The sequence below is a fragment of the Stomoxys calcitrans genome, chromosome 2 (assembly GCF_963082655.1).
Source record: "Stomoxys calcitrans chromosome 2, idStoCalc2.1, whole genome shotgun sequence".
Classification (NCBI taxonomy): Eukaryota; Metazoa; Arthropoda; class Insecta; order Diptera; family Muscidae; genus Stomoxys; species Stomoxys calcitrans.
The window spans coordinates 18723682-18740146 of NC_081553.1; the positions used below are offsets into that span (position 1 = coordinate 18723682).

The 16465-nt window shown below is 35.8% G+C and overlaps 1 protein-coding gene across 1 annotated transcript in view; it reads left to right on the forward strand.

Moving 5' to 3' along the window:
- Positions 1 to 4520, forward strand: part of LOC106092734 (uncharacterized) — a 437945-nt gene extending 433425 nt beyond the window's left edge. Inside the window, exon 18 of the mRNA XM_059362614.1 lies at positions 2802 to 4520. Coding sequence (XP_059218597.1) covers positions 2802 to 3268 — 467 coding nt within the window. The 3' untranslated portion in view covers positions 3269 to 4520. The remainder of the gene's footprint in view (positions 1 to 2801) is intronic.
- Positions 4521 to 16465: the final 11945 nt, after the last annotated feature.

Consider the following 16465-nt stretch of genomic DNA (forward strand, 5'->3'; position numbering starts at 1 on the left):
CCTTCAGCCACTTGAAACTATTTCATATTTAACCCCAAAATGAAAAAAGTAAAAGTCTTCAAGCACTGTGAATCGTATACAAAGCAGCAACAACAAACAACAACAAAAAGCAGAGATAACATATTTGCTGCAAGCGTTAACATTACAATGATGCTACTGTAAATACGAAGGGTTAATGTTGCTTGGCTCCCCATCTAGCCATTTTTGTTCAATGTTAATTTACCAACAGCGTGAGTAAAAATGAAAGCATACTTTTAGGCTTCCCTGGAAAAAATTTAAGTAATTACTACAGTATAGTGGAAAACTTAACAACTTGGGAACTTGGGGGATATTTGTTTTTGTTTCTTTTTTTATGGCAAATTAAAACCAATGTAAATTGGGGTTGAGTTCAAAAGCAAATATGGTTTCATAAGTTCTTCCAACATTGAGTAACAATATCTCATAATGACTGAGAAAAGATTTCCCGAAAATACCTTTAGGCAATTACTTTCAAAAAGGGGTTATGACAGTTTGTGGTGTGTAGATGGGGGGTATTTTGTCATTAGATGGTATTGAAGCCCGAAATGAAGTGAAATCTGAAACCAATAAAAGTAATAATACAATGTTAAAGAATTTGAAAGAAATTGTAATGAAAACTAATTTTTTTTTGAAAAAAAAAATTGCAAAAAATTTTATTTCTACCGTCAATATTGTCCTCTTACGCCAACAGTACTACCCAAAAATATAAGTGGACCGATTGCTACAATATGGAACTTAAATCAAAAGTATTCAGGAGTAGAATAGGAATTTCATATTAAAAATAGGGTCCAAGTAACTCGGGGGCCGCCCAAAACCCCCTAAAATAGGTTTATATGGGACTCAAATGAAAGGTACTCGGGAGCAGATGCGGTTATGGGCAGAAGGGAGAACCAGGCTTTATAGTTTGTTGATATCGGAAGGGGGGTGGGGACCCTCCCCTACTACCCCAAAAGCACCTCCCAAATTAAAAATGGACCAATAATGAGAATATGGGTATCAATTGAAAAGTATTGAAGAGTATAATCTGAATATGGTATTAAAAATGGGGTCTAAGTACCCAGGAAGTCGCCCTAACCCCAAAACTCACCCAAACAGATATATTCGACGTTCATGTCGATATGGGACTCAAATAAAAAGTACTTCACAGTAGATTACAAATATGAGATATAAAATTAGGTCCAAGTAAGGGGATATCGCCTCACTTCCAAATACCCCCAAATGGGCAAATTAGCCTACCATGACTATATGGGACTCAAATAAAAGGTATTTGGGATTAGATTACGAGAATGGCATTAAAATTTGCCTTCAGGTCTAGATGGCGCTTTTTCTCCTAAAAATCCTTTAAATACGTTCATTGACTCAAATGAAAGGTATTTAAGAGTATAAAACGAATCTGATTTCCAATTTTGGAGCCAAGTGTTTGGGTATACCTAAACTGTACTTCATTTCCGACTATGACAATAGGGAGCTCAAATCAGCGGTATTTGGGAGTAAAGAACGAAATTGATATCTTTTTTTCAGAAAAAGAGGCCCAAGGGCGCCCCATCCCCAAAACAACCTCGAAACGCTTCACGTTTACTGACCCTGTCAATATGGGGCTCAAATTAAAGGAATTTGGGAGTGAAGCAAATGCAAATTTTGCCCATGAACATTCCACTGAGGAACAGGGGCAAACTTCTTACATATCAATGAGTGCAGTTCGTTTCAAATTTAAGCTCAATAAGGGGCCTCCTCTTTATTGGCGAGTCCGAACGTCGAGTCGCAATGCGACACCTCTTTGGAGAGAAGTTTTACATGGCATAGTACCTCACAAATGTTGCCAGCGTTAGGAGGGGAAAACCACCGCTGAAAATGTTTTCTGAAGGTCTGCATGACTTGTTACCTCGCTATATTAGCCAGCATTAAGAGGATAACCGCCGCTTTTAATTTTTTTCGAAGTTCTCGCCAGGATTCGTACGTTGGCTTTTAGCGTCATAGGTGGACATGGGCTACAGTGTCACGAATTCGATATCCACATTTAGGACGAAGTGTCCCCACTCTAAAAAGACATTAGAGAGTTAAAGAAGGGGCAGAGGTGTGGGCCCGGTTCGGTTACTGATCTATCTATAAAAAATTCTTGTGATTTGTGGAATTAACTTAACTACATAAGAATAAAATGTACGGCCGGTCTGAGGGTAGGGTATCATCAATTTCAAGAAAATTTAGTCAAAATTTTATTTCTAGAAAATTTTGTCAAAATTTTATTTCTGGAAAATTTTGTCAAAATTTTATTTCTGGAAAATTTTGTCAAAATTTTATTTCTGGAAAATTTTGTCAAAATTAAATTTCTGTAAAATTTTGTCAAAATTAAATTTCTGGAAAATTTGTCAAAATCATATTTCTGGAAAATTTTGTCGAAATTTTATTTCTGTAAAATTTTGTCAAAATTTAATTTCTGTAAAATTTTGTCAAAATTTAATTTCTGTAAAATTTTGTCAAAATTTAATTTCTGGAAAATTTTGTCAAAATTTTATTTCTGGAAAATTTTTTCAAAATTTTATTTCTGGAAAATTTTTTCAAAATTTTACTTCTAGAAAATTTTGTCCAAAATTTTATTTCTGGAAATTTTGGTAAAAAAATTTTGTTGAAAAAATTTAAATCAAATTATACTAAATTTTACCGAATTTTTTCTAAAAATTTTACAATTTTTAAGAAATTCTTTACAAATTTTTTTTAAGCAACAAATGTTTTTTTTTTATCCTAAAGTCTAACCATCTTGAATTTTTTTTGTCTTCTTTTTCCAGCTTCCAATTTCCCCCAAACCGGCTCGGATGTGGATATAGCCGGCTCCAGTTCGGAAAACGATGAGGCTCGCCTCAATAATATTAATAAAAAACATGCAGCTTCGCCATTTGGACGCCGTCATTTTCCCCGTGACTCGGGTTGCTATGAAGGCTCGCCGGTACCCACCTCGCAAACACCCACACAGACATTGGCCTCCACCGACGATTCGAATAGTCTGGACGATGTGGTCTCCAAGTGTTCGAGTGAAATAATGAAAAGAGTAGAGAGTGCCAAGCGAGTTAAGGAAAATCCCTTCCGCACCAATACCGCCCTACCGCCAAGAGTGGGCAAGAAATCTCTGCTTGGCGGTGGCAGCCTAATGTCCGATGATACTCTGATACGCGGGGGTGGTTTAAGTGAAAAGTCCAGTGATTCGGGGGTAAGCAGTAGTTCGCTATCTTCGGGTCCCATGAAGAATAGCACTTAACATTTACCCACCATACTCGCCCATGAACTGCTGCTGGGCGTTCCTTTGTCCAGCAGTGGCGAGACTTTGTGTGGTGCCATTTCGCCCACCACCTCAGTGGCATCGGCTGGTATACCCGGTACTGCTGCTGCTAATGCTTCCATTTACCTAAGATCCCTGGGGGCCGAGGAGAACACCTGCAGCACCCTACCCCATATGCCCTCGCAAACGACCAACAGTCAGGGATCGAATGTTTCCGGCATACCTTCTTCGAATATGCAACTAAATCGCAATTTGGTTATGCTAAGGAATCATTTGCGTAAAAACACCAATGTCCCGACTTTGGGAACAATGGGCAGCAGCAACAGCAGCAATGCCGCCAATATCAGCACCAATACCATCAACAGCACCGGCAGCAATGGCAGCAGCCACAGCAGCAAAGAGACCAACGAACAATAGCCCTTTGGCCAATTTTATGATTTTCTCAAATTATTTTCCTCATTTGCTATTTTGCGTAATCGTAGGGCTATGTTGTCCAGAAGTTCATCCACTCAACAACTTTTCATGTATTATTAAAGTAGGACGAAAAATAGTAGCTGCAGACAGACTCTACAAGGAATGTATATTATTGTTTATTTTTTTTTTTCGTAATTATTATTTTTAATTTGTGTATAGCAACATGATGTGTGTATTTTTTAGTAACACTGCTATGTCTGCCTTAAGGATGAGGTTTTGTATAAACCAATTTTTTTATATTTTTATCTGACAATTTTTGTTTGATAATCTCTAGAGTATCGACAGACTATTTCTATTGACAAAATTTTAGTTTCGTCTTTGAAATCTTTGAGGTCATAAATATTTAATGTAAATAACTGTTGATTGCCAATTGTTTACTGATAAAAGTTAAATTTTGCTGAAAAAGAATAGCAAAATTAAATGTTTGTATAGTCATGCGGCCTTATTCAAAAAACTTTATGAAGCCTTAAATTTTTTTGTTCTATAAAGGAAATCGGTCAAATACTTCTATTTCGAATCTATATTAAGTTTTGTGAATAAAACCGATATGCTTTGAGCATATGGACCATTCCACAACAAAACACATGTTTCAGATGTTTACTTGACGAGTGTACTGTCCACTAAATTTCAGGGGGATGGCGTGACCCCCAATACTTTGATCTGATTTTCTTTGCCAGATTCGAAATCTACTCCCGAATACCTTTCATTTGAGTCCCATATTGAAACGAACGTCCAATATGTCTGTTTGGGGTAGTTTTGGGGTTGCGGCGGTCCGATGGGTACCTAGACTCAAATTTTAATACCATATTTGTATTCTACTCTACAAAACCTTTCATTTGATACGTATATTGTCCCGATCAGTCCACTTTTGATTTTGGGTTGTATTTTTGGCATTAGGGGGAGAGTCCGTCCCCCGTCCGATATCGGAAAATTATATTGCCTATGTTTTCTTCCTGACCACCCTACACAATATGCGAAAATTTCGAGAAAATCGGTTCTGCCGTTTTTCAGTCTATTCGGAACAAACAAACCAAGCCCCGTACATTCATGATTGGCTAATGTGCTCATTTTGGCCATTTTTGTGGGGTGGGGTGATCCCCTATACTTCGACTTGAATTTGCATGCCAGATTCGTTATCTACTCCCGCATACTTTTTATTTGATACCCATATTGTCCTTATCGGTCCTCTTTTTGATTTTGGGTGGTATTTTTGGGATAACGGGGGAGGGTTCGCCCCCCTTCCGATATCAACAAATTGTTATGCCTATTCCTACTTCGTCACCATATTCGTAATCTACTCTCGAATACCTTTCATTTGAGACCCATATTGTCATGATCGTAAAATAAACCTATTTTAGGGGGGTTTTGGGGCTGGGGCGCCCCCCAGGTACTTGGCCCCAACTTTTGTAATGAAATTCATACTCTACTCGTACTCTTGAATACCTTCCATTTGAATCCCATGTTGTCCCGATCGGTCCACTTTTATTGTTGGGTAGCACTTTTGTGGCAAGGGGGAGGGTCCGCTCCCCTTCCGATATCAAAAAAAAAAAAAAAATCAAAGTAAACGGTTCAGCCGTTTTTGAGTCTATACGGAACAAACAAACAAACACAAATTGAATTTTATATATAAGATGCATCTACAGATGGACCGTACTTGTCAGGACTGTTATAAGTCATAAAAAATTCCATATTCCCAAAATCGGGTGATAATTGCGCCTTTTAGAGGCTCAAGAAGTCAAATCTGAAGATCGGTTTATATGACAGCTACATCCAGTTACGGGCCGATTTATAAAATTTGAGGCACAGTTATTGGAAGTCAAAACAAAACACTTCAAGAAAAATTTCAGCTTAATCGGATAGGAATTGCGCCCTCTAGAGGGGTTAGTGTTGCCGTTTACCCTCTAGGGGGCGCAATTCCTATACGATTAAGCTGAAATTTTTCTTGGAGTGTTTTGTTTTGACTTCCAATAACTGTGCCTAAAATATATACCTCAAAAAGTTCTAAATTCAGTATTGACTCCAGACCCGTCTGCGGCGTGGATCTTATCGGTTCAGATTTAGATATAGCTCCCATATATATGTATCGCCCGATTTGCACTTAAATGACCATAGAAGCTACAATTTTCAACCTATTTTCACAAAATTTGGCACGGATTGTTTTGTTACTGATCTTAACCTATCTGCAAAATTTCATCAAAATTGGTTCAGATTTAGATATAGCTCCCATATATATGTATCGACCGATTTGCACTTAAATGGCGGTAGTAGCTACAATTTTCAACCAATCTACACAAAATTTGACACAGATTGTTTTGTTACTGATCTTAACCTATCTGCAAGATTTCATCAAAATCGGTTCAGATTTAGATATAGCTCCCACATATATGTATCGTCCGATTTGCACTTAAATGACCGTAGTAGCTACAATTTCCAACCGTTCTGCACAAAATTTGACACAGATTGTTTTGCTACTGATCTTAACATACTTGCAAGATTTCATCAAAATCGGTTCAGATTTGGATATAGCTGCCATATATATGTATCGCCCGATTTGCACATAAATGGCAGTAGTAGCTACAACTTTCAACCGATCTGCACAAAATTTGGCATGGATTGTTTTGTTACTGATCTTAACATGTCTGCTAATTTTTATAAAAATCGGTTCAGATTTGGATATAGCTGCCATATATATGTTTCGCCCGATTTCTACTTAAATGGCTGTAGAAGCTAAAATTTTCAACCGTTCTGCACAAAATTTGGCATGGAATGTGTTGAAACCGATCTTAACATATTTGCAAGATTTCATCAAAATCGGTTCAGATTTAGATATAGCTCCCATATATATGTATCACTATCCTTAGCCAAGTAAAAATTAAACCTTATCTCTATCCTCAAGCCAAATAAAACTTAAAGGCGACTGTCTTTTGAATATATGTATGTCGACGGTTGCTTACTGCTTTTGGTTTTTCCCTTTACACATGACCTCTGACCTACTTTATTTTATATTTATCCATTTTTATTACATGTGTGCCCACCTCTGACCATGTATTTACAAAGCCATAAATTTTTATGATACCTTTTTGGCAGCATAGCAGTGTTTGATACTTTTAATTATCCTATATATTTTTATTATTATGATTGCTATAGCGCCATTATTTTTAATTTGAGTATAAGTAAGAAATGCTGTGATTCTTTAAATAAAAAGAAAGAAAAAAAAATCATTTAATTTTTAATTTTTTTGTATAATCCAATGTTTGTCATTCAGTTCAAATGTACAGTGTAAAAAGAACAACAATATAATAAAAATAAAAAACCGAAAAAAACAAGCTCTAACATAAAATAGAAATAACACCAAAACAAGCGACAAAAATAAACAAAAGTAACAACAATTTACACAAAAGATTTCTTTTTGTTTAGAAAAAATATAAAAAATATGAAATAAAAACAAAAAACAATTAACAAGAACAAAAAATTTTATATTCTACGTTATTATACGTTCTCAGGTGATGGCATTTATGTGTAAAGCAAGAAAGCGAACAAATATAAAAAAATATGAAAAAAAAAACATTAACAAAAATAAGCATAAAAACCAGCTCCAAAACATTCTGCAAGCAAGCAAACCAACCAACCTAACAACCACCCACCCTTAACACAAACAAAGCAAAATGGTATTTTAACAACAGGTTTTATTTTTTGTTTCTCAGCAAATTGTAAAATAAAACTAAGTTTCACCATATAAATTTTGTAAATATATTTCATTTATATTTTTTCTTTATAGTTGCAAAAAAAAAACACACAGTCAATGTTCAGTGATAGAAAACAGAAACAACCACAACACGTCCAATGTAACAAATTTTGTTTTAGATTTTCTTTTATGTTGTTAGTTTTTTTCTAATTCTTATTCTTCTTACTAAAGCAATATCCTGTTTCTGGTATGGCACTCACACTCACACACATTGGAAATATGTAGCTCTTCATAAGCTCTTCAAAAATACCAGAAGAGTGAGAGAGTAAAGAAAAGAGATGTAGGCAACAGCAGCTTATCAATGTTTAATCAACTTTTGTGATATCTATGTGAAATGAATTGATTTTGATTTCTTTCTTTTTTTCTCTGCACTATATAACTGGTTGTCTTAATTTTATATATATCTACATATTTTTTTTTCTAATTTTATAAAATGTCTTAAATTTGTTTTACATAATCACTCAATCAGAATAAACAAGTAAGAGTGTGGTAAGTTCGGCCGGGCCGAATCTTATATACCCTCCACCATGGATTGCATTTATTGAGTTCTATGCGCGGTATCTCTTTTTAGGCAAACAAAGAATAATGAATAAGAACTGTTATGCTTTTGGAGCTATATCAAGTCATAGTTCGATTCGAACCAAAAATCAATGCTGAACATTGTAGAAGTCATTGTATAATATATCAGTCCATTCGGATAAGAATTGCGCCTTGTAGGGGCTCAAAAAGCAAAATCGGGAGATCGGTTTATATGAGAGCTGTATCAAGCTATAGAACGATTCAGATCATATTAGACACGATTGTTGAAGGTCATGAGAGAAGACGTTGTACAAAATTTCTGCCAAATCGGATGGGAAATGCGTCCTCTAGATGCTCAAGAAGTCTAAACCCAAGATCGGTTTATATGGCAGCTATATCAAAACATGGACCGATTTAAACCACACAAAGCACAGTTGTTTGAAGTGATACCAAAACACTTTGTGCAAAATTTCATTCAAATCGGACAAGAATTGCGCCCTCTAGAGGCTCAAGAAGTCAAGACCCAAGATCGGTTTATATGGCAGCTATATCAAAACATGAACCGATTCGAACCATACTTAGCACAGTTGTTGGAAGTAATACTAAAATACCAGGTGCAAAAATTCAGTCCAATTGGGTGAGAATTGCATCTTCTAGAGGCTCAAGAAGTCAAGACCCAAAATCGGTTTATATGGCTTCTATATCAAAATATAAACCGATTTAAACCACACTAAGGCCAGTTGTTGGAAGTGATACCAAAACACCACATGAATAATTTCATTCAAATCGTGTGAGCATTGCACCCTCTAGAGGCTCAAGAAGTCAAGACCCTAGATCGGTTTATATGGCAGCTATATCAAAACATGAACCGATTCGAACCATACTTGGCACAGTTGTTGGAAGTAATACCAAAATACCTGGAGCGAAAATCAGTCCAATCGGGTGAGAATTGCATCCTTTAGAGGCTCAGCTATATAAAAATATGAACCGATTTGGCCCATTTACAATCCTAACCGACCTACACTAATAACAAATATTTGTGCAAAATTTCAAAATTTCGAGCTTAATTCGGCAGGGCCAATTCTTATTGTCTTTCTTGGTCCAAGGACAAACGCTATTGATTTAAAAAAAAATCGGTTCATATTTAGATATAGCTTCCATATATATCTTTCATCCGATATGCCCTTTTAAAGCTGTAGGAGCCATAATTTTTTTCCGATCCTTACGAAATTTGGCACGAAGTGTTTTTTTTAATGACCCAAAATTTTTCCAAATTTTATTGAAATCGGTTCAGATTTAGATATAGCTTCCATATATATCTTTCATCCGATATGCCCTTTTTAAGCTGTAGGAGCCACAATTTTAGTGCGATCTCTACCAAACTTAGTACGAAGTGCTTTGTGTGACGTTCCAATATGTGTGCAAGATATCATTCAAATCGGTTCAGATTTAGATATAGCTCCTGTATATATCTTTCATCCGATATGGACTTTAAAGGCTGTAGGAGTCACAATTTTGGTGCGATCTCTACCACACTTGGCAAAAAGTGCTTTGTGTGACGTCCTAATATGTATGCAAAATTTCATCATAATCGGATCAGTTTTATATACAGCTCCCATATATATCTTTCATCCGATATGGCCTTTAAAGGCAGTAGAAGCCACAATTTTGATGCGATCTCTATCAAACTTGGCACAAAGTGCTTTGTGTGACGTTCAAATATGTGTGCAAAATTTCTTCTAAATCAGTTCAGATTTAGATATAGCCCCCATATATATCTTTCATCCAATATGCCCTTTTAAAGCTGTAGGAGCCACAATTTTGGTGCGATCTCTACCAAACTTAGCACGAAGTGCTTTATGTGACGTCCCAATATGTGTGCAAAGTTTCATCTAAATCGGTTCAGATTTAGATATTGCTCCCATATATATATTTTTCATCCGATATGTCCTTTTAAGGCTTTAGAAGCCACAGTTTTGGTCCGGTCTTTACAAAATTTGGCATGGAGCGTTTCATTCAACGTCCTCATATGTGTGCAAAATTTCATCTAAATCGGTTCAGATTTAGATATAGCTCCCATATATAACTTTCATCCGATTTGACCTATTAAGGCTGTAGAAGGCACAATTTTGGTCCGATCTTTGCAAAATATGGCATGGAGCGTTTTATTCAACGTCCTCATATGTGTACAAAGTTTCATAAAAATCGGTTCAGATTTAGATATAGCTCTCATATATATTTTTCATCCGATATGGCCTTTTAAAGCTTTAGAAGCCACAATTTTGGTGGGATCTCTACCAAACCTAGCACGAAGTGCTTTTTGTGATGTCCCAATATGTGTGCCAAATATCATCATAATCGGATCAGATTTATATATAGCCCCCATATATAACTTTCGTCCGATTTGACCTATTAAGGCAGTAAAAGGCACAATTTTGATGCGATCTCTACCAAACTTGGCACGAAGTGCTTTTTGTGATGTTCCAATATGTGTGCCAAATATCATCATAATCCGATCAGATTTATATATAGCTCCCATATATATTTTTCATCCGATGTGCCCTTTTAAAGCTGTAGAAGACACAATTTTGGTCCGATCTTTACAAAATTTGGCATGAGCCGTTTCATTCAACGTCCTCATATGTGTGCAAAGTTTCATAAAAATCGGTTCAGATTTAGATATAGCTCCCATATATATTTTTCATCCGATATGCCCATTTATTTAAGGCTAGCTTTACTCCTTTGAAAGTTAGCGTGCTTTCGACAGGCAGGCGGACGGACAGACAGACGGACGGACATGGCCAGTTCGACTTAAAATGACATGACGATCAAGAATATATATACTTTATGGGGTCTCAGACGCATATTTCGAGGTGTTACAAACAGAATGACGAAATTAGTATAGCCCCATTCTATGGTGGAGGGTATAAAAACAGACTTTAAAACAAAAAAAGAAAAATGAAAAAAACCCAACAATAGACCAATGAAAGTTTGTCATAAAAAAAGGAGAAACTAAGTTTTTCCTTGAGCACTTTCAATGATAAAAACTTATGATTCCTAAAATTCGTATGCATTTATATACATTAAACGGATATATAACAACAACAACCACAACTACCAACAAACAATCAGACAAAGCAATAGGCCAATTACATGAAGAAACAAAATTTTACTTTATATTATTTTATATATAAATAAGTTTTAAGCAATATATTTAAAAATAAAAATCAAATTATGGTATAATGCTGCTTAAAGTTAAAAATTATGTTACAGCAAATCATGTTTTAGCTCTCCAAATATTTATAAGAGTTTTAACTTAACTTTCAAGCACCAAATATTAAGGCTCTTATATTTAATCCTAATAATTCTTAGATAAAATAAATAAACTTAATAAAAAAAAAACTTTAATATCAAAACTATTTTTAGTTTGTTTTAAGTAAAAAATAAGAAAAATACATGACTTCCACATTAATCGAAAGAAACCCCTAATAAATACCATACCAAATTAAAATAATTAAAAAAACTTCTGTTTCCTCAAAAAATTGTTCTTCCAAGGCATGGAAAAGTTAGCAAAACATTCGCTTGGAGTTAGAGCTTATTTACATGTAAGTAACTTCAATAACCAAAAAGAAAACAAGTTTTTTTTGGATATTTGAGCTTGTAAATTATCTTTTTTTATTTCCTGACATATTTGGGATTATTTTCTAAAATGATTTAAGTTTTATTTACACTTTAGTCTGAATTTTTGCTATAATTTTTTTCAAGTGTATTTTATTGTATACAATTATTTTATTTCAGTTAAAACAAATGAATTATTTGAAAAATAAAATTTTATTTTTATTTGATTAAAATTAACTGAAATTGTTGTTATTTAAGAAATTGTTGGTGTAGCAGTGTGTTGTGCAGGAGCGCTTACCGATGAAGGATTCCATCGGGTCAGTTAAGGTATGTCCATGGGATTGTTGTCATTTTAACCACATTTGTATGTGGAGGTGTCGTTTCTCGTCAAGCTTCATATGTGAGCAAGCTTGTTCCGGTCCATAGGACCGATTGCCGTGGGAACATTATGACCATTGGTTATTTAAAGGCGCCAATAACTCCTCTTGTTGTATCAAGTATCATACACTCAAAAAGTTTTGAACCTCAACTCTAGTTAAAATTAACTAATTTTTGGAAATATTGTACTTCCTTAGGTACTTAATAATATGGTCCTTGTTTATACAAAGTATTAGTCCACTTTCAACTTCCCACAGGTAAAATATGACCTCTTTAGTTCATATGAAAGAAAACAAGTAAAAAGGCATTAAGTTCGGCCGGGCCGAACTTTGGATACTCACCACCTCGGGTGTATATGTAAACCCCCTTTCGCCACAATCTGATGAAAAATGGATAAATTATGCACCCAAATTCGGCACGGACATTGAGTGGTCTAATAAATATAAGTCACTGTTGAATTTTGTATTTCAAATTTCAACAAGATCGGGTAATAAATAAAGCTTTTATGAGCTTCAGACCCTTAACCGGTATATCGGTCTATATATGACAGCTATATCTAAATACAGTCCGATTTTTACCATATTTGGGTCGGATGGCGGGTGGCCTAAAACTACTCACTGTTTCTAATTTCAGCGAAATCGGATAAAAAAATAAAGCTTTTATGGGCTTCAGATCTTTCAACCGCAGATCGCTCTGTATGGAAACTATATCTAAATATTGTCCGATACAAACCATATTTGGGACGGAAGTCGGGAGACTAAAACTACCCACTGTTTAAAATTTCAACGAAATCGGGATTTAAATAGAGCTTTTATGAGCTTCAGACCCTTTATCGGCAGATCGGTCAATATCGCAGCTATATCTGAATAAAGTCTGATCTGAACCATATTTGGGTCCTATGTTGGTAGGCCTAAAACTACTCACTGTTTTAAATTTCAGCGAAATCGGATAAAAAACAAAGCTTTTATGGGCTTCCGACCCTTTATAACTATATATAGTCCGATAACTAAATATAGTCCGATCTGTACCATATTTCGGTCGAATGTTGAGGGGTTTAAAACTGCGCAATATTCCAAATTTCAGCGAAATCGGGTAATAAATAAAGCTTTTATGGGCTTCAGACCCTTTATCGGGAGATCGATCTATATGGCAGCTATATCTTAATATGAACCGATCTAATCCATATTTAGGCCGGATGTTAGAAGGCTGGAAATAACCTACTGTTGCAAATTTCAGCGAAATCGGGTAATAAATAAAGTTTTTATGGGACCCTTATCGGGAGATCGATCTATATGGCAGCTATATCTAAACATGGATCGATCTAATCCATATTAAGGTCAGATGTTGGAAGGCTTAAAATAACTCAATGTTGCATTTTTTAGCGAAATCGTGTAATAAATAAAATTTTTATGTGCTTCAGACCCTTTATCGGGAGATCGGTCTATATGGCAGCTATATCTAAATATGGACCGATCTAATCCATATTTAGGTCAGATGTCGGGAGGCTTAAAATAACTCACTGTTGCAATTTTTTAGCGAAATCGGTTAAGAAATAAAGCTTTTACGGTCTTCAGACCCTCTATCGGGAGATCGGTCTATATGGTAGCTATATCTAAATATCGACCGATCTTATCCATATTTAGGTCAGATGTAGGGAGGCTTGAAGTAACTCACTGTTGCAAATTTCAGCGAAATCGTGTAATAAATAAAATTTTTATGTGCTTCAGACCCTTTATCGGGAGATCGGTCTATATGGCAGCTATATCTAAATATGGACCGATCTAATCCATATTTAGGTCAGATGTCGGGAGGCTTAAAATAACTCACTGTTGCAATTTTTTAGCGAAATCGGTTAAGAAATAAAGCTTTTACGGTCTTCAGACCCTCTATCGGGAGATCGGTCTATATGGTAGCTATATCTAAATATCGACCGGTCTAATCCATATTTGGGCCAAATGTCGGGAGGCTCAAAATAACCCACTGTTGCAAATTTCAGTGAAATCGGACAAAAAATAAAGTTTTTATGGGCCTCAGACCCTTTATCGTGAGATCGGTCTATATGGTAGCTATATCTAAATATAGTGCGATCTGAACCATATTTAGGTCGGAAGTTAAGAGGTTTAAAACTACGCACAATTCCAAATTTCATCGAAATCGGGTAATAAATAAAGCTTTTATGGTTTTCAGACCCTTTATCGGGAGATCGGTCTATATGGAAGCTATATCTAAATGTGGACCGATCTGAACCATATTTGGTTCAGATGTCAGGAGGCTGAAAGTAACCCACTGTTTTAAATTTCAACGAAATCGGGTAATAAATAGAGCTTTTATGGGCTTTAGACCCTTTATCGGCCGATCGGTCAATATCGCAGCTATATCTGAATATAGTCCGGTCTGAACCATATTTGAGTCATATGTTGGAAGACGTAAAACTACTCACTGCTGCAAATTTCAGCGAAATTGGGTAATAAATTAAGCTTTTATTGTCTTCAGACCCTTTATCGGAAGATCGGTCTATATGGCAGCTATACCTGAATATGGACCCATCTAATCCATATTTAGGTCCTACGTTGGGATGGTTTAAATAACTCTCTGTTGCAAATTTCAGCGAGTCCGATCTGAACCATATTTGGGTCAGATATCAGGAGGCTTAAAATAACCCATTGTGTTAAATTTCAGCGAAATCGGGTAATGAATAAAGCTTTTATGGTCTTCAGACCCTTTATCGGCAGATCGGTCTACATGGTAGCTATATCTTAATATATGCCGATCTGAACCATATTTATGTCAGTTGTCGGAAAGCCTTAAACTACTCACTTTTGAACGATTTCAGCGAAATCGTGTAATAAATAAAGCTTTTATGGGCTTCAGACCCTTTATCGGCAGATCGGTCTATATGGCAGCTATATCTAAGTACAGTCCGATCTATATTTGGATCAGTGGTCGGGAGGCCTTATACAACTCACTGTTTCAAATTTCAGCAAAATAGAATGAAAAATAAAGTTTTTATGTGCATTAGACCCTTTAACGGATAATCGGTCTATATAGCAGCTATACCCAAATATTCTTCGATTTGGCCAGTTTAAAAACTTAACCAGCGTGCATCAAAAAGACGTATCTGTGCCAAATTTCAACTCAATATCTCAATTTTTGAAGGCTCTAGAGTGATTACAACAGACGGACGGAGAGACGGACAGACACACGGACATCGTTAAATCGTCTTAGAATTTTACGATGATCCGAAATATATATACTTTGTTGGGTCGGAAATTGCTATTGTGTTGCGAACGGAATGACTAAGTGAATATACCCCCTATCCTACGGTGGTGGGTATAAAAATATTGAAAACAAATAAAAGCGTGCTAAGTTCGTCCGGGCCCTGCACCATGGATCGCATTTGTCGAGTTCTTTTCCCGGCATCTCTTCATAGGCAAAAAAAAGGATAAAATTAATGATTTGTTCTGCTATTAGGGCGATATAAAGTTATGGTCCGATTTGGATCATAATTGAATTATATGTTGGAGACCTGTGTAAAATTTCAGCCAATTCGAATAAGAATTCCGCCCTTTGGGGGCACAAGAAGTAAAATAGAGAGATCGGTTTATATGGGAGCTGAATCAGTCTATAAATTCAGACCATAATAAACCTGTATGTCATGAGTGGATCCGGCGTATATAATTTCAGACAAATCGGATTATAATTGCGACCTTTAGAGGCCCAAGAAGTCAAGATCCTGGATCGGTTTATATGGCAGCTCTACCAGGTTATAGACTAATTTGAACCATATTTGGCACAGATGTTAAAAGTCGTGACAAAACACTTCATGCTAAATTTTAGCCAAATCGGATAAGAATTGCGCGCTCTAGTGGCTCAAGAAGTCAAGATTCAAGATCGGTTTATATGACAGCTATATTAGGTTATAGACCGATTTCAACCATACTTAGCACAGTTGTTGGAAGTCATAGCGAAACAAGTCGTGCATAATTTTATTCAAATCGGATAAGAATTGCGCCCTCTAGTGGCTCAAGAAGTCAAGACCACTGAATCGGTTTATATGTCAGGTTATACCGATTTGAACCATAATTGGCACAGATATTAAAAGTCATGAGAAAACACTTCATGGTAAATTTTAGCCAAAACTGATCGGAATTGCGCCCTCTTAAAGCTCAAGAAGTCAAATCGGTTTATAATACAGCTGTAATAGGTTATGGACCAATTCGAACTATACTTAGGACAGTTGTTGGTTATCATAACAAAATACTGCAAAATTTTATTCAAATCGGATAAGAATTGTGCCCTCTAGTGGCTCAAGAAGTCATGATTCAAGATCGTTTTAGATGGAACCTATATCAGGTTGTTGCCCGATTAGAACCTAATTCAGTACAGTTGTTGGAAGTCATAGCGAAACACGTCGTGGAAAATTTCATTGCAATCGGATAAGA